The sequence below is a fragment of the Oncorhynchus clarkii genome, chromosome 1 (assembly GCF_045791955.1).
Source record: "Oncorhynchus clarkii lewisi isolate Uvic-CL-2024 chromosome 1, UVic_Ocla_1.0, whole genome shotgun sequence".
Lineage (NCBI taxonomy): Eukaryota > Metazoa > Chordata > Actinopteri > Salmoniformes > Salmonidae > Oncorhynchus > Oncorhynchus clarkii.
The window spans coordinates 22877610-22901040 of record NC_092147.1 but is presented as its reverse complement, the minus strand read 5'-3'; the positions used below and the strand labels follow the sequence as shown (position 1 = coordinate 22901040).

At 42.4% G+C, this 23431-nt stretch overlaps 1 protein-coding gene across 1 annotated transcript in view; it reads left to right on the top strand.

Annotated features, from left to right (window-relative positions):
• The first annotated feature begins 2564 nt into the window (after positions 1-2564).
• LOC139386869 (large neutral amino acids transporter small subunit 1-like) overlaps positions 2565-23431 on the top strand; it is a 29420-nt gene continuing 8553 nt past the window's right edge. Inside the window, exons 1-6 of the mRNA XM_071132768.1 lie at positions 2565-3365; positions 6551-6676; positions 20487-20592; positions 21778-21822; positions 22777-22900; positions 23128-23231. Coding sequence (XP_070988869.1) covers positions 2816-3365; positions 6551-6676; positions 20487-20592; positions 21778-21822; positions 22777-22900; positions 23128-23231 — 1055 coding nt within the window. The 5' untranslated portion in view covers positions 2565-2815. The remainder of the gene's footprint in view (positions 3366-6550; positions 6677-20486; positions 20593-21777; positions 21823-22776; positions 22901-23127; positions 23232-23431) is intronic.

The following is a 23431-nucleotide window of genomic DNA, read 5'->3' as shown; positions in this document are numbered from 1 at the left end:
TGAATTATATGTCTGTACAACAAATGAAGGATTGTAACTCTGAGATAATCTGAGAGTAAAGGCACTTGCGAGAATAGAAAAAACTCTGAACAAAACGAGGTACCACATATAGACCAAAAGTTAACCATGTAACAAAATGGTCATTATCAATGTGAATCTTGCCTGTCTGCGCCTTTTAGGTCACCCTGGGTTGGTTGGATCTATTGCTGAGGTCGTCAAATTATCACGTTCTTCCCAACGATTATAGGCGTATCCAGCCCTTTTCCCTTCCTTACGTGCTTTATTGACCAGTGGCCATAGTTTGTGCCTTAGCTGCCTCTCGAGATCGCAGGACTTCTGCGTCACGGAATGCTCTCCATATCTTGTTTCTGAATGTGCTCATGGTGTATTGCATGATAACTGGTCGGGTTGTCTTGTCGTTTCGGGGTTATCCGACTCTGTGCACCGTGTCCACCAGGAATCCAAGTTTTTCCCTGTCTTTGGAGCGATCTTGGCCAAAACATTGAAAAAGTATTTCTTCACATCTTCATTGCGGGTCTTAGGAAGGCTGTAGAGCCGTAAATTCCACCTCCTACTGTACCTTTCAGCCTCCTCACTTCTTTCTTGCAACTCTGTAACCCGGCATGTCATTTTCTTCACATTATCCTCATTTATATTAACTTTAATTTCCACCCCTTTCAGCTCATCACATATGTTGGTAATAGCCTCTGTTCTTTGATATCTTTTGTTTGAGGGCTGTAAAATGGGTCAACAGCGCCGTGATCGCTTTCAGGATGTCAGCATTTGAAACGGTATCCTTCATAATCTCGCCCTTCTCCCTAGTGCAGTGCACTTTCTTTGGGTTAGGACTCTAGATAGGTGTGTCAGTTAAAGGAGTACAAAGTCCTTCAAAAGCAGCTTTTCTGACCTTACTAGAATCCCTCTTTGGCATCATCACTCGCAAAGCCAACGTTAACTAAACAAATAGCTAACGTTAGCTAAACAAACTTTTTTTTTTATAGTACAGGCAGTAATTTAGCTATCTAGTTTTTTTTATAGTACAGGCAGTAATTTAGCTATCTAGTTTTTTTTATAGTACAGGCAGTAATTTAGCTATCTAGTTAGCTATCTATCTAACCAGACTGGCTAGACAACATGCACAGAGAAAGTTTGCTTTTGGGTCTCAACCAGCACTTACATCTTATTGATTTTGGTTCAAAAGTCACATTGTTAAATTCCTTTCATAATGTAAATATGTTTGTGGTTCAATAAATCAATGAAACATGTGGTACTCCATAATGTAAATATGTTTGTGGTTCAATAAATCAATGAAACATGTGGTACTCCATAACTGTCTGAGTTCACAGGGATGCTGCTGCTCTCGTCGCCATTTTGTGCGACCTCCTCCTTCTAGAGCTTCACCTTTCCGACCAGTAGATCACTGAAATCATGATTTGACTTTGTATTTTCTGAGTTCCCATTTGTCTTGAAAGCACCCTCAAAACTCATGGTACCCTTCACCAGCTCATATCTGTGTGAAGCTGGATTCAGTGCTCTCATCTGCATTAACACCAGATATCAATCAGGTTGGATGTGACAGCAGAGATGAGGTGCACACTGTTGACCACGCCCCCTGACTTTGAGAATCTCTGAGGCCACATGCATCAAGCACACACATTAGTGGTGGTGAGAAAAGATACATTATGTCAGACTCAATTACAATTGACTGTTATAGCCCCACATTAAAATTATGTTTGAATACTGTTTGAATGTTTTTCAATTGACTGTCATAGCCCCAAATATAATTATCTTTTTTCTCAACCCCACATGGTTGGGGTTGAGAAAATGTTCAGATATCAAAATGGGGTCTTGGGACAAAAAAGTTTGGGAACCCCTGCTATAAACTCAGGAGGTACTTCTATGCACGCAACGGCGCGAGTTCACACAACATTAGGCCTACCGGACTGAGAAGCCAGAAAAATGTAAACATTTACAGATGCTATCACAGGTGCAGCGAAATGCTTGTGTTTCTGACTCCAACAGTGCAGTAATAATAGCCTACCTATCAATAAAACTGAAAATAAAGTTAAAATAAATAAATAGGCTATCATGCACACATGAAGCACTCCAAACCAAAGACAATTAAGAAATGGACAGAAAACTGGTAAATATAATTAAATAAACCTTATCTCCTTTCACACAAGTGTAGCACAGTTTGTGAGCTATCCAAATAACGTGTCCACTTAAATAAATAAAGCCGTAGGCTAAATTAATGTAATAATGTGAACTATGGGAAATTACTGGAAATAGCAAGGATTAACGGGATATTGGATAAACATTAATAAACAAAGGGCAAACAATTCACACCATGGAATAATTAATTCGCACGGATTGGCGGGAGATAGTGAGCTACTGTTTATTCGCCACAATGCCCTTTCTAGTATTACAATTCACTAATGCCTTGAAAGTACCAATAAAACCAGTTCAGATAGTTTGGCAGTTTGGCCCTGTCTGAGACATCCTTTGAGGCCAAAGCATCAGTAGAGGGCGCAAAAGCTTTGGTCTCGCATTGAGCAGTATGTGGGGTGGATTTGTGACGCTGTCATGAAAGGAGAAATGGAAGAGGCTGTCCTAGACAGACCATGAAGCTTTATACTAAAATCCTTTATACACAGAGTTCCGTTGACACAGCACAGAACACGTGTTTCTGTGTCAGCATCGTGTCTTTGCACTTCAGGAGCGACAGACAGGATCATAAACATTCAACTGGAGAAGAAAGAAAAAAGGGAGAGACACAGACACCAAGCAAAAAGCCGTGTCCCCACAGGAGCGAGCAATGTCAAGTTTAAAGAAAAGATATTCGAATTCGTCAGCCGAACGGGATGTGGAAGACAAGGAGGTTACGGAGAAGATGCTCTCTCCAGTCGGAGGAGAGAATGGAAACTCAAGCCCGGATAAGGTACCCGGGGAAGAGAAGGTTGTCCTAGAAAGAACCATTACCCTGGTGAATGGCGTAGCTATCATAGTGGGTACCATTATCGGCTCGGGTATCTTTGTGACCCCGACTGGAGTGGTGAAGGAAGCCGGGTCCGTCGGACTGTCCCTTGTCGTTTGGGCAGTGTGTGGGGTATTCTCAACCATAGGTGCACTGTGTTATGCTGAGCTGGGCACCACTATTTCCAAATCAGGTGGTGACTATGCTTACATCCTTGAAGTGTATGGTTCCCTGCCGGCTTTCCTGAAACTGTGGATCGAGTTGCTCATCATCCGCCCGTCATCGCAGTACATTGTCGCGTACGTCTTCGCTACCTACCTTCTCAAGCCAATCTTCCCTGACTGCCCTGTACCCGAGAATGGGGCGAAGCTGATCGCCTGTCTTTGCATCTGTAAGTAGCCATTCTGATTCAATTTACTATTCTCAAACTCAGTGCTACTATATCGGGTGGTAGTTACACACGTTGCATCCTCCTTTACGCATGGCGCCACGTCAGGATTTCGTAGTATGCAAATGTCTCTTCCAACAGACACTGTTTTATAATTTAAAAAAAAATTAAACTTCATTTTGTAATTTCCTGGACTATGTTGATATATGTTGCCAAAATCTTTAAAACACGTAGCCTAGGTTTACTCACTGCGACACTGTTCTCTTGGCAGTGCGCTCGCCACTCACCCAAACGGAAACTCTGTAGGCTAGGTCTACTGTAGTTGAAAGAAACTGTTGAAAAAATAGCGCGTTATTTCATCATCCTTGGTTGGTAGAGGCCGGCTTTTTGGCAGCATTACCCATGCGCCATATGGTCTGATCACACTCACATGGACATTTTATTTCTCTCCAGATAATTAATAATTAAAATTAAAATAAGGAAAATAATGTAAATACAATACAAATATAAAACATAATAATAAATGATTGTTTCCCCATAATATGCTAATAACATTAATTCAGTTACACATCTTGCGCACATTATTCTCATGGACCCTTATTGCGCGGGGTATAAACGACAGTAATAATAAAACAAAAGGAAGGCGTGTGATGTGACTTACTATGTCCAATATCAATATGATGAAGGGATGTATTAAGTTTTGACACTATCCTTTATCACTTTGTTGATATCATATGCTTTGGTATACAAATTAACAATATTGTATTCTCCAACGAACCAATTTGGACAGTTTATAGGCCTATACATTCAGTAAGAGTTGTTCTATAAATGTTTTTGTGAGTCAGGTGGCACTGTGAAGTTCAACACGTAGATGTTAGCTAGTCTGTAACAGACATGGCTGTTGTGTTGCGCTGAACGATGATTATTTTTCGTTTTTTAAACAATAAATTGACCTAAATCGGTTCAATTATTTGAAATGTGTTCCGTTTTTTTTCTGTGAGCTCAATGCACACATTGCACAGTTTCTCTAGAGATAAATCAGATCCAGCCTGAACTGTATGATGTTGTAGTTTCCAACAGGCCAATATTCTACATAGTTTTGCGCATAAAACGTATTTGTAGTCTGTGTTTATTTTATGCCTGCTACGGAAGAGGCAGAAGAATGCACGACCACGAGGGGATATAGAGGGCAGCTGTTGCTTCGCAAGGTACAGTATCTCTACCTGAACATACATGATCTAAGTGATTAATAGTTGGTATTCAGCCGTCATAAAAGCATGCCTTATTTACTTTGGAGTACTACAAAATAGTGATTTTTGTCAAACCGCATATGCAGCAGCTCTATAGGGATGAGATGATGACTTGGAATGAAATAAGAAAGTCATCAAATAAAACAAATGTCACAATATACACAACTGAAATATTTGATTAAAGTAATGTGAATAAATAATGGTTAATAAGTGATAAGCAGAGGTGAGCAGTCATGGGACTTTGTTGTATTGTTGCATTCTGTGTTACAGCATTCAACACATATAATAAAAACCGAAATAGAAGACCTTTTTTTTATAATGAACCGAAAAAAGCACTTATCGTTGGGATTATGGGTGGATTAGTTTGAGCTCTGCATTAATTAGCCAACAAATCAAAAACATTCTCACATTGTGGAGATTGCTAGTTATCTCAAGCAGACTTTTCTTTCTGCTCTCCAATTCCATCTCTCTGTTACAGACTTTTGCCCCTTTTGGACCCATCTCTCTTGTAGCATACATTTCTCTGTTGGGGGTATGAATCAGTGGAGGCTGCTGAGGGGAGGACGGCTCATAATGAAGGTTGGAATGGAGTAGAATGGATGGAATGGAGTGAATGGTATCGAACGCATGAAAACCATATGGTTGATACTACTCCGTTGACTCCATTCCAGCCATTATTATGAGCCTTTCTCCCCTCAGTAGCCTCCACTGGTATGAATGCCTGATTAAGGTGCAGGAATGTGTGTGTGAACGTCATATGGTATAGTGCCTGCGCTAGTCTCTAATCCCTTTTCTGAGCGTGTAATCCCCAACAGTGACCACATGATAGAGACTGAGATAGAGGGGCAGCCAAGCCAGGGCACATATATAGATTAGAGATAGAGTTGACATGGTCAGTCAGGATAGCTAAGCTTCTATTATCCACAATACTGTTCCATGCAGTTTTGCTAATCCATTGAGTTGTGCTAGGCAAGGATGTTTGTCTGACTGTCTGTGTTATTGTTCCAGTGATTGATTTGGTGTTTAGTAGTTATTAGGTCGCCGTGCTTTAGTTTAATGTATATTTCCACAGTGGTGAGGTTTAACACAGTGGCCCCCTGGCTGGTTGTGTGTTGAAATCTCAGGTTCAGTCCATGTCATTTGTTTAGGAGGCTGAGACTGAAGCCTTTTTGCCTTGGTAGTCCCTTTACTCTGATCCCAGTGGCAGCAGGTCTGCTCTCTCATTCTCACTCTCAGTGTGAGTGTGTTTTCGTGTGTGTGTGTGTGTGCCATTCCTCCCAATCTATACTGTACTCCCACACAGGCCCTCTTTGTTCTGTTTGGTTCCCCATTGTTGCCCAGGCTGATTTTATTTATGGTTCTTTGAAGTGTTCGTTAGTTAATCTTTTTTTAATGGGGAGTCAGAGGGACAGGGGGAGGCCCTTGATTTTATTCCAACAAGAATCTGTTTACTGGGTCTCTGAACTATTCCACCCTCTGTGCCACATGACACACCTCACAGCGGTCCAGCGCACTGATCATTTACATTTTAGTTATTTAGCAGATGCTCTTATACAGAGCGACTTACAGGAGCAATTAGGGTGAAGTGCCTTGCTCAAGGGCACCTCAACATATTTTTCATCTAGTCGGCACTGGGGGTTCGAACCAGTGACCTTTCGGTTTACTGGCCCAACACTCTTAAACGCTAGGCTACCTGCCGCCCGATCACATATATAATGTGGGCTGGGTGCTGGGATTTCCCAACCCTAGTCTCAGGGTCCCGCTGTGCGTGCTGAGTGGATGCTACGTGAACAATTAGTACCTTCAGAAGGATTTATTGAGCTTACTGAGCTTATAAAAGGTGGGAGAATTTGTAAAGATTTTTTTTAGCTCATTCATGTAGACAGTAATAAAAAGGCATAACTCTCACACACTGTCTCTTTCTCTGTCTTTCCCCAGTGCTATTGACTGCTATAAACTGCTACAGTGTGAAGGCAGCCACGCGGGTCCAGGATGCCTTTGCAGCTGCCAAGCTCTTTGCCTTGGGCCTCATCATTATTATTGGTTTTGTGAAGATTGGCAAAGGTAAGATACAGCCACACAAAATCACTAACACACTCATCATAATGCACTTTACAGGAGGAGGTACACAGTGAAAACTAAACAGACAAGCCATAAAGTGCCATGCGACGGGAAAGGAAGTGGTCATTTGTAGCTCAGTTGGTAGAGCATGGCACTTGTAATGCAAGGGTAGTGGGTCCAATTCCTGCTTCAGATAAAAGTGTCTGCTAAATGGCATATATTGTTATATATTATAAGTCAGGCCCAATAACGATATGTCAGGTGATCGAGTGCAGGAAGTTGGCGTGGCCTTCATTGCCAATAAGGTATTTCCCCATAGATGGAGGGTGTCCCCAAGAGAGTGAAGTAACTAACTGTCTTAGCCCAGCGCCCAGTTTTTCTAAAGTTATCTATCCGGATTTCAGCTATCGGATTGGATGTATAGAAATAGAATGTAAAGAACATGAGTCCCCATTCAAGTCAATGATTCATCTGTTCTATTCATTCTATTGTTATGCATTTAATCCTATCTGATAGGTAACTGTGCGCTGGCGAATAGAAGTCTTCTTCCTCTTGACTAGCAGGATCAAGCATTATCATGATTGATTTTATTTCAGTTTCATATGAGCTTATAAAACACTATCTTGAAGAATCATGTGCACAAAAAAACGAAACAAAATGACATACAATTGACATGCATGCAAAATAATCATAGCAAGTACTTGCTATGATTATTTTATTACTTGCTATGTAAAAAAAAAATTATGAGCAGTATCAAATACGCCTTGTAATTTCTAGACGCACAAAGGCAGCTTCATATCTCAGCAGCTTAAACATGAGTCAGTCTTTGAGAGCACAGGAAGCTGCTGCTATCACAGAACCAGGAAAAACACCTCATGTTGCACAATGTAAGAACAGAATGGATAAAAGAAATGGCAAACAAATAATATTATACCCATCCTGTTCCCAACTCAAGGGTCCCAACTGGGGTCCTAAGGAAAGATTATGATCATTAACTTTAAGTGATATAAGTCCAACAGACATCACCATTCAATCCACTAGTGTTTTGGTCCAATTAAGATGTTCAGCCCAAATGAGAGGCATAAAAAACAACGTTATCATGTTCCAACAGTAAAACACTACTCCATTGTCCTGTGGGAGGAAGGAGAGCTGAGGGCCAGTCAGTACTGATTGAGAGATCAGTGTGGACTGATTCAGTGCCCAGACTGGGCTTATGGGCCACCTTGAAGGAAAACAAACAAGTCTTCCAGTCAGACTGATTTAATATTATGTAAAAGTAATTATGTTAGAATAAAAGGTACTGTTGAAGTGCAAGGAATTGCACTCTTTAAAACCTTTGTCCTGGAGATGCCTGAGATTTTGTAACCTGATGTTTTACTGTAGCAATTTAGCAAATGAGAATTCCTTTACAGAAGTGTGTGGTTAGTGCATGGGAGCAAATTAGTGATTCAAGCTTAACTAAACAGCTTACAGAGAGGTGCCACCCTATTTACCAGAGGCATACCCCCCCCTCCTTCAGTGTACCAAGACTGCAATGTCTAAGGTGCATACATTTGCAATGCTGCTCAGGGAACCGTTTCTGAGACTGCTAACCTTTCCCAGGTAACCCTGTGCCCTTAGGGGCCAGATACCCTCTGTTGGGTGAATATGTGTAGTCATGGCCTGCTGTGTAACCATGGCTGGTCCTGTTGTTCCCTCTTTCCCCTCTCCTGGTTGTATATTTGGATGCACATGAAGTTAAGGGTGAAGTGTATGAGAGAGAATTTCTTTGCAGGCCAGAGCACTGGGCAAAAACTGGTTTAATCAACGACATCTCAACCGAATGTAAATCAAAACTAGATGTTGAACTGACATCCTTGTCCAGTGGGGGAGCTCTTGCTTAAAGCACCAGACTAGATTGAATCAATCGTAACATTGGTGGTGGACTTTTAGCTATTTTTGTCAGACACTATAATATGGCTAGGTAGAGTTAATACTATCAATCATTCAGAGTTAAATATCGTTTCCCGGCTCTCTATCTTCTGTCTTCAACAGCAGCCCCACTCTCCCCCCTCCATCTGCATGGTCCTGTCTGACTCTGCCAAAAAGTTTTCACAAAAAACAGCAACTGTAAACACTTAATTGTTTCTTGTTCATTCTTACACGGACTGATCTTTCTAATAGAGGACATTTTTGATTAAGGCTTTACTTGCAATGATCATGGTAGTGGTTGTCTTTACTTGAATGAACTTGTTGTAAGTCCCTATGTGTCAGAGCATCTGCTAAATTACTTAAGTTTGTCTATATCTGTATTTCTTTGTCTGTCAGGATGTGTGCGTATGATAGTTCTATTGCCCCGTGACAAACTCAGTGTTGTGAAATAGCATGTATCAAATTATCATGGTCCTCCTGCTGCCAGCTCATAGCTGTGGTATGGAGGAGGATCTTCCAGAGCTGGACTGCTCTGGTCTGGTCTTGTCTTATCTGGGTGGGACGCCACTGGGTTGGAGAGATACATCTAATGACAGAGGTCGAATGAATGCTCCTCTTGTCCTTTTTCTCTTTTCCTGACTGAGAGACATGCTCACTTCAGTGCATTTTAAACCACCTGTTGTCTATACTGGGCAGTCACCTAGGGTAAACGGATTAAGTATAAGATTCTGGGTCATTCCTTCATTTGGCAATAGGCTCAAGCAGGTTAATGGCAACAGGATTGTTAAAAACTAATCTGATTAGGCTACTGCAATAGTCCAGTTCCTTTTCAATCAAAAGTGTTTTTGTTTGTCTTTTGGAGCCAGTCGGGAGGCTCTGTAGGGACATTCCTTGTCTGGGTGTCTTTAATGTGTGTTTTTCATGTGTACATCTCTGTCTCAGTACATCTCCCCTTGGCTGCTTATGAAATAGGCAGCCCTGCAATAGTTTTGCCATCACATTTCTTTCTGCTGGCTCAGTTGAAGGAACGGTAGTCAGTATTGTAACGGGATCTCTTAATGGTTTATTTACAACCTGACCCAGCTGCTCATTGTGCTGCTGTGACCAACTTTAACCCTCTCCAAATACAACACACATACGCCCACTTCCTGGCGGAAAGGAGCGATGGGCCAGTAACCGAAAGATTGCAGGATCGAATCCCCGAGTTGACAAGGTAAAAATAGGTTGTTCTGTCCCTGAGCAAGGCAGATAACCAACCCACTGTTCACCAGGCGCCGATGACGTGGATGTCGATTTAAGGCAGACCCCCGCACCTCTCTGATTCAGAGGGGTTGGGTTAAGTGCAGAAGACACATTTCAGTTGAATGCATTCAGTTGTACAACTGACTAGGTATTAAATCAAAATCAAATTCCCACATAGTCTCCCTCTGGCTAATCACGTAACTGCCAATCGTACCTACCTGTCATGCCACTCCGACATTGCTCCTCCTAATATTTATATATTTCTTAATTCCATTATTTGACTTTTAGATTTGTGTGTACTGTTGTGAATTGTTAGATACTACTGCACTGTTGTAGTTAGGAACACAAGCATTTCGCTACACCCGCAATAACATCTGCTAAATAAATTCAGTAAAAAAAGAAACTTCCCTTTTTCAGGACACTGTCTTTCAAAGATAATTCGTACAAATCCAAATAACTTCACAAATCTTCATTGTAAAGGGTTTAAACAATGTTTCCCATGCTTGTTCAATTAACCATAAACAATTAATGAACATGCTCCTGTGGAACGGTCATTAAGACACTAACAGCTTACAGAGACGGTAGGCAATTAAGGTCAGTCATGAAAACTTAGGAAACAAAAGAGGCCTTTCTTCTGACTGAAAAACACTAAAAGAACGATGCCTGGGTCCCTGCTCATCTGCGTGAACGTGCCTTAGGTATGCTGCAAGGAGGCATGAGGACTGCAGATGTGGCCAGGGCAATAAATTGCAACGTCCGTACTGTGAGACGCCTGAGACAGCGCTACAGGGAGACAGGACGGACAGCTGATTTTCCTCGCAGTGTCAGACCACGTGTAGCAACACCTGCACATGATCGGTACATCCGAACATCACACCTGTGGGACAGGTACAGGATGACAACAACAACTGCCCGAGTTACACCAGGAACGCACAATCCCTCCATCAGTGTTCAGACTGTCCGCAATAGGCTGAGAGAGGCTGGACTGAGGGCTTGTAGGCCTGTTGTAAGGCAGGTCCTCACCAGACATCACTGGCAACAATATCGCCTATGGGCACAAACCAAATCAAATCAAATCAAATATATTTATATAGCCCTTCGTACATCAGTTGATATCTCAGTGCTGTACAGAAACCCAGCCTAAAACCCCAAACAGCAAGCAATGCAGGTGCAGAAGCACGGTGGCTAGGAAAAACTCCCTAGAAAGGCCAAAACCTAGGAAGAAACCTAGAGAGGAACCAGGCTATGTGGGGTGGCCAGTCCTCTTCTGGCTGTGCCGGGTGGAGATTATAACAGAACATGGCCAAGATGTTCAAATGTTCATAAATACCAGCATGGTCGAATAATAATAAGGCAGAACAGTTGAAACTGGAGCAGCAGCACGGTCAGGTGGACTGGGGACAGCAAGGAGTCATCATGTCAGGTAGTCCTGGGGCATGGTCCTAGGGCTCAGGTCAGTTGAAACTGGAGCAGCAGCACGGCCAGGTGGACTGGGGACAGCAAGGAGTCATCATGTCAGGTAGTCCTGGGGCATGGTCCTAGGGCTCAGGTCCTCCGAGAGAGAGAAAGAAAGAGAGAAGGAGAGAATTAGAGAACGCACACTTAGATTCACACAGGACACCGAATAGGACAGGAGAAGTACTCCAGATATAACAAACTGACCCTAGCCCCCCAACACATAAACTACTGCAGCATAAATACTGGAGCCTGAGACAGGAGGGGTCAGGAGACACTGTGGCCCCATCCGAGGACACCCCCGGACAGGGCCAAACAGGAAGGATATAACCCCACCCACTTTGCCAAAGCACAGCCCCCACACCACTAGAGGGATATCTTCAACCACCAACTTACCATCCTGAGACAAGGCTGAGTATAGCCCACAAAGACCTCCGCCACGGCACAACCCAAGGGGGGAGGGGGGGGGGGGGCAACCCAGACAGGATGACCACATCAGGGAATCAACCCACTCAGGTGACGCACCCCCTCCAGGGACGGCATGAGAGAGCCCCAGTAAGCCAGTGACTCAGCCCCTGTAATAGGGTTAGAGGCAGAGAATCCCAGTGGAAAGAGGGGAACCGGCCAGGCAGAGACAGCAAGGGCGGTTTGTTGCTCCAGAGCCTTTCCGTTCACCTTCCCACTCCTGGGCCAGACTACACTCAATCATATGACCCACTGAAGAGATGAGTCTTCAGTAAAGACTTAAAGGTTGAGACCGAGTTTGCGTCTCTGACATGGGTAGGCAGACTGTTCCATAAAAATGGAGCTCTATAGGAGAAAGCCCTGCCTCCAGCTGTTTGCTTAGAAATTCTAGGGACAATTAGGAGGCCTGCGTCTTGTGACCGTAGCGTACGTGTAGGTATGTACGGCAGGACCAAATCAGAGAGATAGGTAGGAGCAAGCCCATGTAGTGCTTTGTAGGTTAGCAGTAAAACCTTGAAATTTAGCCCTTGCTTTGACAGGAAGCCAGTGTAGAGAGGCTAGCACTGGAGTAATATGATACATTTTTTTGGTTCTAGTCAGGATTCTAGCAGCCTTATTTAGCACTAACTGAAGTTTATTTAGTGCTTTATCCGGGTAGCCGGAAAGTAGAGCATTGCAGTGGTCTAACCTAGAAGTGACAAAAGCATTTTTGGACAGAAAGTTTCTGATTTTTGCAATGTTACGTAGATGGAAAAAAGCTGTCCTTGAAATGGTCTTGATATGTTCTTCAAACGAGAGATCAGGGTCCAGAGTAACGCCGAGTTACTTCACGGTTTTATTTGAGACGACTGTACAACCTTTAAGATTAATTGTCAGATTCAACAGAAGATCTCTTTGTTTCTTGGGACCTAGAACAAGCATCTCTGTTTTGTCCGAGTTTAAAAGTAGAACGTTTGCAGCCATCCACTTCCTTATGTCTGAAACACATGCTTCTAGCAAGGGCAATTTTGGGGCTTCACCATGTTTCATTGAAATGTACAGCTGTGTGTCATCCGCATAGCAGTGAAAGTTAACATTATGTTTTCGAATAACATCCCCAAGAGGTAAAATATATAGTGAAAACAATAGTTGTCCTAAAACGGAACCTTGAGGAACACCGAAATTTACAGTTGATTTGTCAGAGGACAAACCATTCACAGAGACAAACTGATATCTCTCCGACAGATAAGATCTAAACCAGGCCAGAACTTGTCCGTGTAGACCAATTTGGGTTTCCAATCTCTCCAAAAGAATGTGGTGATCGATGGTATCAAAAGCAGCACTAAGGTCTAGGAGCACGAGGACAGATGCAGAGCCTCGGTCCGATGCCATTAAAATGTAATTTACCACCTTCACAAGTGCCGTCTCAGTGCTATGATGGGGTCTAAAACCAGACTGAAGCATTTCGTATACATTGTTTGTCTTCAGGAAGGCAGTGAGTTGCTGCGCAACAGCCTTTTTCTAAAATTTTTGAGAGGAATGGAAGATTCAATATAGGCCGATAGTTTTTTATATTTTCTGGGTCAAGGTTTGGCTTTTTCAAGGGGTTTTATTACTGCCACTTTTAGTGAGTTTGGTACACATCCGGTGGATAGTTTATTATGTTCAACATAGGAGGGCCAAGCACAGGAAGCAGCTCTTTCAGTAGTTTAGTTGGAATAGGGTCCAGTATGCAGCTTGAAGATTTAGAGGCCATGATTATTTTCATCATTGTGTCAAGAGATATAGTACTAAAACACTTGAGCGTCTCTCTTGATCCTAGGTCCTGGCAGAGTTGTGCAGACTCAGGACAACTGAGCTTTGAAGGAATACGCAGATTTAAAGAGGAGTCCGTAATTTGCTTTCTAATAATCATAATCTTTTCCTCAAAGAAGTTCATGAATTTATCACTGCTAAAGTGAAAGTCATCCTCTCTTGGGGAATGCTGCTTTTTAGTTAGCTTTGCGACAGTATCAAAAAGGAATTTCGGATTGTTCTTATTTTCCTCAATTAAGTTAGAAAAATAGGATGATCGAGCAGCAGTAAGGGCTCTTCGGTACTGCACAGTACTGTCTTTCCAAGCTAGTCGGAAGACTTCCAGTTTGGTGTGGCGCCATTTCCGTTCCAATTTTCTGGAAGCTTGCTTCAGAGCTCGGGTATTTTCTGTGTACCAGGGAGCTAGTTTCTTATGAGAAATGTTTTTAATTTTTCGTGGTGCAACTGCATCTAGGGTATTGCGCAAGGTTAAATTTAGTTCCTCAGTTAGGTGGTTAACTGATTTTTGTCCTCTGGCGTCCTTGGGTAGACAGAGGGAATCTGGAAGGACATCAAGGAATCTTTGTGTTGTCTGTGAATTTATAGCACGACTTTTGATGTTCCTTGGTTGGGGTCTGAGCAGATTATTTGTTGCAATTGCAAACGTAATAAAATGGTGGTCCGATAGTCCAGGATTATGAGGAAAAACATTAAGATCCACAACATTTATTCCATGGGACAAAACTAGGTCCAGAGTATGACTGTGACAGTGAGTGGGTCCAGAGACATGTTGGACAAAACCCACTGAGTCGATGATGGCTCCGAAAGCCTTTTGGAGTGGGTCTGTGGACTTTTCCATGTGAATATTAAAGTCACCAAAGATTAGAATATTATCTGCTATGACTACAAGGTCTGATAGGAATTCAGGGAACTCATTGAGGAACGCTGTATATGGCCCAGGAGGCCTGTAAACAGTAGCTATAAAAAGTGATTGAGTAGGCTGCATAGATTTCATGACTAGAAGCTCAAAAGACGAAAACGTCATTTTTTTTTTTGTAAATTGAAATTTGCTATCGTAAATGTTAGCAACACCTCCGCCTTTGCGGGATGCACGGGGGATATGGTCACTAGTGTAGCCAGGAGGTGAGGCCTCATTTAACACAGTAAATTCATCAGGCTTAAGCCATGTTTCAATCAGGCCAATCACATCAAGATTATGATCAGTGATTAGTTCATTGACTATAATTGCCTTTGAAGTAAGGGAACTAACATTAAGTAGCCCTATTTTGAGATGTGAGGTATCACGATCTCTTTCAATAATGACAGGAATGGAGGTGGTCTTTATCCTAGTGAGATTGCTAAGGCGAACACCGCCATGTTTAGTTTTGCCCAACCTAGGTCGAGGCATAGACACGGTCTCAATGGTGATAGCTGAGCTGACTACACTGACTGTGCTAGTGGCAGACTCCACTATGCTGGCAGGCAGGCTACCCCAAGCGACTTACAGCTGTAATCGCAGCAAAAGGTGGCGCTACAAACTATTAACTTAAGGGGGCTGAATAATTTTGCACACCCAATTTTTCAGTTTTTGATTTGTTAAAAAAGTTTGAAATATCCAATAAATGTCGTTCCACTTCATGATTGTGTCCCACTTGTTGTTGATTCTTCACAAAAAAATACAGTTTTATATCTTTATGTTTGAAGCCTGAAATGTGGCAAAAGGTCGCAAAGTTCAAGGGGGCCGAATACTTTCGCAAGGCACTGTATATATAAACGGTAATTAAAAAGTAAAAACCGTAAATTTGTCAGGTAGCAAAACAGGTTGGCAACAAAACGCACAGCAACTCGAAAACAAGTCTCCTGTGTGTATGCGCTGGTGTCTAGTCAGGTTCCCGGACCAGACAGGACTGGTAAAAAGTGCTCTTCACTGACGAGTCGCGGTTTTGTCTCACCAGGGGTGATGGTCGGATTCGCGTTTATCGTCGAAGGAATGAGCGTTACACCGAGGCGGTGTGTCACAGCATCATCGGACTGAGCTTGTTTTCATTGCAGGCAATCTCAATGCGGAGCATTACAAGGAAGACATCCTCCTCCCTTCCTGGTACCCTTCCTGCAGGCTCATCCTGACATGACCCTCCAGCATGACAATGCCACCAGCCATACTGTTCGTTCTATGCGTAATTTCCTGCAAGACAGGAATGTCAGTGCTCTGCCATGGCCAGCGAAGATCCTGGATCTCAATCCCATTGAGCACGTCTGGGACCTGTTGAATCGGAGTGTGAGGGCTAGGGCCTCCCCCCCAGAAATGTCTGGGAACTTGCAGGTGCCTTAGTGGAAGAGTGGGGTAACATCTCACACCAAAAACTGGCAAATCTGGTGCAGTCCTTGAGGAGGAGATGCACTGCAGTACTTAATGCAGCTGGTGGCCACACCAGATACTGACTGTTACTTTTGATTTTGACCCTCCCTTTTTCAGGGACATATTATTCCATTTCTGTTAGCCACATGTCTGTGGAACTTGTTCAGTTTATGTCTCAGTTTTTGAATTTTGCTATGTTCATACAAATATTTACACGTCAAGTTTGCTGAAAATAAACGCAGTTGACAGTGAAGTGACGTTTCTTTTTTTTGCTGAGTTTATGTGTATGTGACCAATAAAAAGTTGCTGTTATCTATCCACTGATATTGTATTAAGAAGTTTTAAACTACTAGGCCACTGTTTTATCTTGACCAAATAATACAGCTGGCTCCAAACTAGGAGAACCTAGTGCTGTGGGCCAAGCCAGTATCTCTCTTGACAAAGAAAACAAAAAGGATTCCAAGGTTAGCCTTATCTGAGTGGGGTTTGTAGATGTACCTTTTCTAGTGATAAAGGTGGGTGTAAATAGTGAAAAACCATTTGGCAGTACGTCCAAACGGATTCACAACCGCAGACCACGCGTAACCACACCAGCTCAAGACCACATCCAGCTTCTTCACCTTTGGGATCGTCCGAGACTGTGGGTTTGCACAACCAAAGAATTTCTACACAAACTGTCAGAAACCAGGGACCTGACCTGACTGCAGTTCTGCATCATAAACGACTTGGGAAAATGGGAAAATGCAGTGGGAAAATGCTCATCTTCGATGGCCGCTGGCACCCTGGAGAACCGTGCTCTTCACGTATGAATCGCGGTTTCAACTGTACCAGGCAGTTGGCATGTATAGCGTCGTGTGGCGAGTGGTTTGCTGATGTCAACGTTGTGAACACAGTGCCCCATGGTGGGGGTATGGGCAGGCAGGCATAAGCTACGGACAACGAACTCAATTGTGAAGTTTGGTGCCATCCTTGACGATGCCTACTTCCTGCAGTGGAGAGATGAACGCCATGGGCATAAGGATTGTACCAAACTTCGCTAACCTGCAACTCGGGACACCTGCATTTCACTATGGAACATGACGAGGGAGGTCTTGACTTCCTGAATGTACACGTCCACAAAACAGATGGAGACATTGACCACAGTACCCCTCACCCTGAGGACCAACCTGTATAGTCTACCACACTCTCTTTCATTTGCACCACCAGCTGAATAGCGTTTTCTTCCTAATTGTCTTCCCCATGCCCTTTATGAACTTGTCCATTCCCTTGTTCTGATTATTCTGCTGAAGGCCATTGAAGGCCGAAGAGTTTATTTTAACCTTGCTTAAATAAAACAATTAATTCTTAATGCTGAGCGAGCGTTGAGCATTTTCCTTTTCAATTATGATTACATTCTTTTTTGGCACCTTGACTCATTCTGGTAAGAAGTGGAGGGCGCGCAACCAATATATTTGTGTCATAAGAGTTTCAGTGGACTAGCTGATGTTGCAGAACTTTGGGAAGACCCTTACCATGTTGGAACGTCATGCAGGCTTTAGGCTTAGAGTTGGGGGACAATAAAGGTGGAAGGTCATGGTCCTACATGAAGAGGGACATGGGGGTTCTCACGGCCCAGTGTTTGTCCTGTTTAATCATGGGCCCCTGTCTGAAACAACACTCTGGGAATTGTTTGTTCAGAGAATGTCTGGCTCTTTGGGCCAGCTGGTACTGTTGGAATGTCCATCCCTGGTGTGTTCCCTCAGGCATACGCTTCACATTTGCCTTGTTTTTATTTTTAATTTTTTAAAACAGGTAGCCCCTGAGTTGTGGAATCAGTGAAATCCCCATTACTGTTGATGGTAGGGGATTAAAGTAGAGGTCGACCGATACCGATTATTGGAGGACAAAAAAAGCCGATACCGATTAATCAGACGATTTTTATATTTATATTTGTAATAATGAGAATTACAACAATACCGAGTGAACACTTTATTTAACTTAACATAATACGTAAAAATCCATTTATTATCAAATAAATAATGAAACTTGTTCAATTTGGTTTAAATAATGCAAAAACACAGTGTTGGAGAAGAAAGTAAAAGTGTAATATGTGCCATGTAAAAAAGCTAACGTTTAAGTTCCTTGCTCAGAACATGAGAACACATGAAAGCTGGTGGTTCCTTTTAACATGAGTCTTCAATATTCCCAGTTAAGAAGTTTTAGGTTGTAGTTATTATAGGAATTAAAGGACTATTTCTCTCTATACCATTTATATTTCATTAACCTTTGATTATTGGATGTTCTTATAGGCACTATAGTATTGCCAGCCTAATCTCGGAAATTGATAGGCTTGAAGTCATGTGCTTCAAGCATTGCGAAGAGCTGCTGGCAAATGCAGGAAAGTGCTGTCTGAATTAATGCTTACGAGCCTGCTGCTGCCTACCATCGCTCAGTCAGACTGCTCTATCAAATATCAAATCATAGACTTAATTATAATATAATAAAACACAGAAATACGAGCCTTTGGTCATTAAATCAAATCAAATCAAATTTTATTTGTCACATACACATGGTTAGCAGATGTTAATGCGAGTGTAGCGAAATGCTTGTGCTTCTAGTTCCGACAATGCAGTAATAACCAACAAGTAATCTAACTAACAATTCCAAAACTACTGTCTTATACACAGTGTAAGGGGATAAAGAATATGTACATAAGGATATATGAATGAGTGATGGTACAGAGCAGCATAGGCAGGATACAGTAGATGGTATATACAGTATATACATGAGGTGAGTATGTAAACAAAGTGGCATAGTTAAAGTGGCTAGTGATACATGTATTACATAAGGATGCAGTCGATGATATAGAGTACAGTATATACGTATGCATATGAGATGAATAATGTAGGGTAAGTAATATTATATAAGGTAGCATTGTTTAAAGTGGCTAGTGATATATTTACATCATTTCCCATCAATTCCCATTATTAAAGTGGCTGGAGTTGAGTCAGTGTCAGTGTGTTGGCAGCAGCCACTCAATGTTAGTGGTGGCTGTTTAACAGTCTGATGGCCTTGAGATAGAAGCTGTTTTTCAGTCTCTCGGTCCCAGCTTTGATGCACCTGTACTGACCTCGCCTTCTGGATGATAGCGGGGTGAACAGGCAGTGGCTCGGGTGGTTGATGTCCTTGATGATATTTATGGCCTTCCTGTAACATCGGGTGGTGTAGGTGTCCTGGAGGGCAGGTAGTTTGCCCCCGGTGATGCGTTGTGCAGACCTCACTACCCTCTGGAGAGCCTTACGGTTGTGGGAGGAGCAGTTGCTGTACCAGGCGGTGATACAGCCCGCCAGGATGCTCTCGATTGTGCATATGTAGAAGTTTGTGAGTGCTTTTGGTGACAAACCGAATTTCTTCAGCCTCCTGAGGTTGAAGAGGCGCTGCTGCGCCTTCTTCACGATGCTGTCTGTGTGAGTGGACCAATTCAGTTTGTCTGTGATGTGTATGCCGAGGAACTTAAAACTTGCTACCCTCTCCACTACTGTTCCATCGATGTGGATAGGGGGGTGTTCCCTCTGCTGTTTCCTGATATCGTCAAATCCGGAAACGATCATTTTGAAAACAAAACGTTTATTCTTTCAGTGAAATAAGGAACCGTTCCGTATTTTATTGAACGGGCGGCAACCCTAAGTCTAAATATTGGTGTTACATTGCACAACCTTCAATGGTATGTCATAATTATGTAAAATTCTGGCAAATTAATAACGGTCTTTGTTAGGAAGAAATGGTCTTCACGCAGTTCGCAACAAGCCAGGCGGCCCAAACTGCTGCATATACCCTGACTCTGCTTGCACTGAACGCAAGAGAAGTGACACAATTTCCCTAGTTAATATTGCCTGCTAACATGAATTTCTTTTAACTAAATATGCAGGTTTAAAAATATATACTTGTGTATTGATTTTAAGAAAGGCATTGATGTTTATGTTTAGGTACATATTGGTGTAACGATTGTGCTTTTTTTCGCGAATGCTCTTGTTAAATCATCACCCGTTTGGCGAAGTAGGCTGTGATTCGATGATAAATTAACAGGCACCACATTGATTATATGCAACGCAGGACAAGCTAGTTAAACTAGTAATATCATCAACCATGTGTAGTTAACTAGTGATTATGTTAAGATTGATTGTTTTTTATATACGTTTAATGCTAGCTAGCAACTTACTTTGGCTCCTTGCTGCACTCATGTGTCTCCTCGTGGAATGCAATGTAATCGGCCATAATCGGCATCCAAAAATGCAGATTACGATTGTTATGAAAACTTGAAATCGGCCCTAACTAATCGGCCATGCTGATCGGTCAACCTCTAGATTAAAGTTTAAACCACGGATGCTCACAGCCTTTTGAACAAGCTCTAAATTATATTAGTGATATTTTGTCTGGGTACATTTGTCTAGCCCTGCGCTATTTCAATGGTTTCAAGTTGATCATGGTGCATTTGTTATCTAGTGTTGTATCATTCCAGAACCCTGCTCTGACACAATTCATAGGGATACTGATTCTGTCCACTTTGTGTTCAATGAGTCAGTCAACTTTGGACTTACCTTTCCAACTCCCTTTCTCTCCTTCTTCCAGGTGACACAGTCAACCTGTTACCAGAAAATTCTTTCAAGAATTCAAACTACGACTTTGGGAACATTGGTCTGGCCCTGTACAGTGGTCTGTTTGCGTATGGGGGCTGGTAAGTACAGAGAACTAGAACTTGACTGACATCCAGAACTATTGAACACTAGGCCAGCATTTTGTCCTCCATTCTAATCCCATTGTAAACCCCCTCTTAGGAGGACTGACTAATTAAGAACTCTACTAAGTGAATTGAAAAGTCTGTTCAGACTAATCCTCCCCATGCCTGGTGTTCACTCCCTCTTTCTCCGTCCCTCTCCCCCTTTCTCCTCACTAGCTAGGCCTCCATCCAATTGGCAACATTTGCATGCAAATATTCTCAAATCTGCATAAATGAAATGTGCAAATTTCCCACAAGTGGTATGTTTCCACCAAACTTGAATCTAATGTTCAATGTGTTTCCATTTGTATTTTCAACTCTACCGATAGTTTTAAATAGAAAATGCACCTACTCTGGTCTTGGCACACAGCTCCAGTCTACATGATGAATTTATTTTTATTTAACTAGGCAAGTCAGTTAAGAACAAATTATTATTTACAATGATGGCCTAGGAACAGCAGGTTAACTGCCTTGTTCAGGTGCAGAACGACAGATTTTTACCATGTCAGCTCGGGGATTCAATCTAGCAACCTTTCGTGTACTGGCCCAATGCTCTAACCACTAGGCTACCTGCCGCCCCTGTAGCCTGATGATGGATTTGAGCGAGAATGTTTTTATTTATCAAAATGGCAGTCAAGCATTGATCATCATGTCACCAGAATAAGACCCTTGATATGTTATTAGAAAAGAGCATCAAGCTCATATCTTGCACTTTCACCACCCTGTAAAGGTCATAACTTGTTTAATCCGCATCCTATTTTAAATTGCATGGTTTCCCAAGTCGTAGTGGGAGGAACACACACCAGTGTGGTTTCAAGTTGACTTCGATATGGTGGTGTTTACATCAATATTTGCGCATAAAGGCATTTCCACCGCCATTGTACCAAATTGTACCAAAACTTCCTGTTTCCATCACAGCTGTCATATTTTCTTTAAATATGATGACTTTACTTGCATAAAAACTGTGGATGGAAACTTGGTTACAGTCTCACTCTTTCCTCTCCCGTCTGGTCTTTTTACCACTGTGTGTTATGTTTTGTTCATCTATGGTATATGAAAGCTATGATTACAATAGATTTACACAAAGTGTTCTGTTCTGATTGTCTCTCTGTGTATCTAAACCATGTCTTCTTTATCTTGCAGGAATTACTTGAACTTTGTTACAGAAGAAATGATTGAACCTTACAAGTGAGTGTCCAAACTAGTCCATGGCTACGGTCCAAACACTTAAAAGACACACCCTCGTCCACTTACCCTCGCCTTATGCCCTTGGGGGAATCCCCGTTGCCATCTTGGCTGGTCAGCCAAGCAAGGGATGTTTGCAACGTAAGACCCAGCCCTCGTTTTTAGTCGGCTTTGCGAGTGTACAATTATCTTCACTCCGGGGCCTGAAACTCCCCATAATTCAAACCACGACGATTGTACTTCTGCTAAGAAAAGTCTGTGAAAACGTAAAAATAACAATGGAGAAGTCAACATGCAAGTGTAAGTAAAAATGAATGCAAATAAGTTAGACATTTTGCTACTCTGTAAAAAGTACATATGTTTTTGGAAATTGTAGAAATAAAAAATGTTCCTTCTTCAGAAGTTCCAGCTAGGCAGGCTAATGTTAGTTAGCTAATTAATTTGCTAGCTATCATACAGTAGGCGTATATTAATAATTATATATTTAATATAAGTAGACATGCACTCATAATTGACTGTAGCGCATATAAAGCACCCACAAGCTACCAGTGGCTGAAAACACAATCAGTGCAGGATGATTGTGTGGTTTACTTAAAAATAATTCCTTCCTCCCTCGCCCCTTGCCCTGCAAGTGTAAACTCGTCAGACGTCATGATACGTCCACAGAAGTGTCAACTGAATTTGTGGGCTGAGGGGATAGGGTGTGTCTTTTAAGAGTTTGGACCGCAGCCCATGTTCCTTGTAACATACTATAGGTCAAGAATGACTACCTATGCATTTTGAAAATAATTACTGGTACATGCATGTTTTATGTTAACACGATTCCTGTGTCAGTCCGTTTCAAAGTTATAATTACCTTCAGATTTTCTTCCGACGTAGGTAAACAAAGGAAGTATTATGTCAGAGGTGGCGTGTTAAACTATAACTCACTGCCCCCCCCCCCCCCCACACCCATAGGAACCTGCCTCGTGCTATCATCATCTCCTTGCCCATCGTCACTGTGGTGTACGTACTGACTAACCTGGCCTACTTCACCACTCTGAGTCCAGAAGAGATGCTGAGCTCCGAGGCTGTGGCGGTGGTAAGTTCTCTGTCATCAACTTCTCCCCCATACTGAACCAGCCTGTACTAGTCTCACCACAGACTTATGGTGTTGAGATTAGCCTGTACATACAGTACAGAACTGTCTCTCCACTGGTACACACTCAATATCAGGTTACGTACATCACTGTATGTCTTAGTACACACAGCCCAGTGACAGGTAGGTAGACTTTGTTTGCTGATATTGTTTGTGTTTCTGTCCTTCAGGACTTTGGAAACTACCACCTGGGCCCCATGGCTTGGATCATCCCTGTGTTTGTGGGACTGTCCTGTTTCGGCTCTGTTAATGGCTCTCTCTTTACATCATCCAGGTATCTCACAAACACACACACACTTACACCAGTGGAGTCTGGTGGGAGGAGCTATAGGAGGATGGGCTCAGTGTAATGTCTGGAATGGAATTAATGGAACGGTATAAAACATATAAAGCCATGTTTGACTCTATTCCAGACATTACGATGAGCCCGTCCTCCTATAGCTCCTCCCACCATAGTCCTCTGACTTACACTTA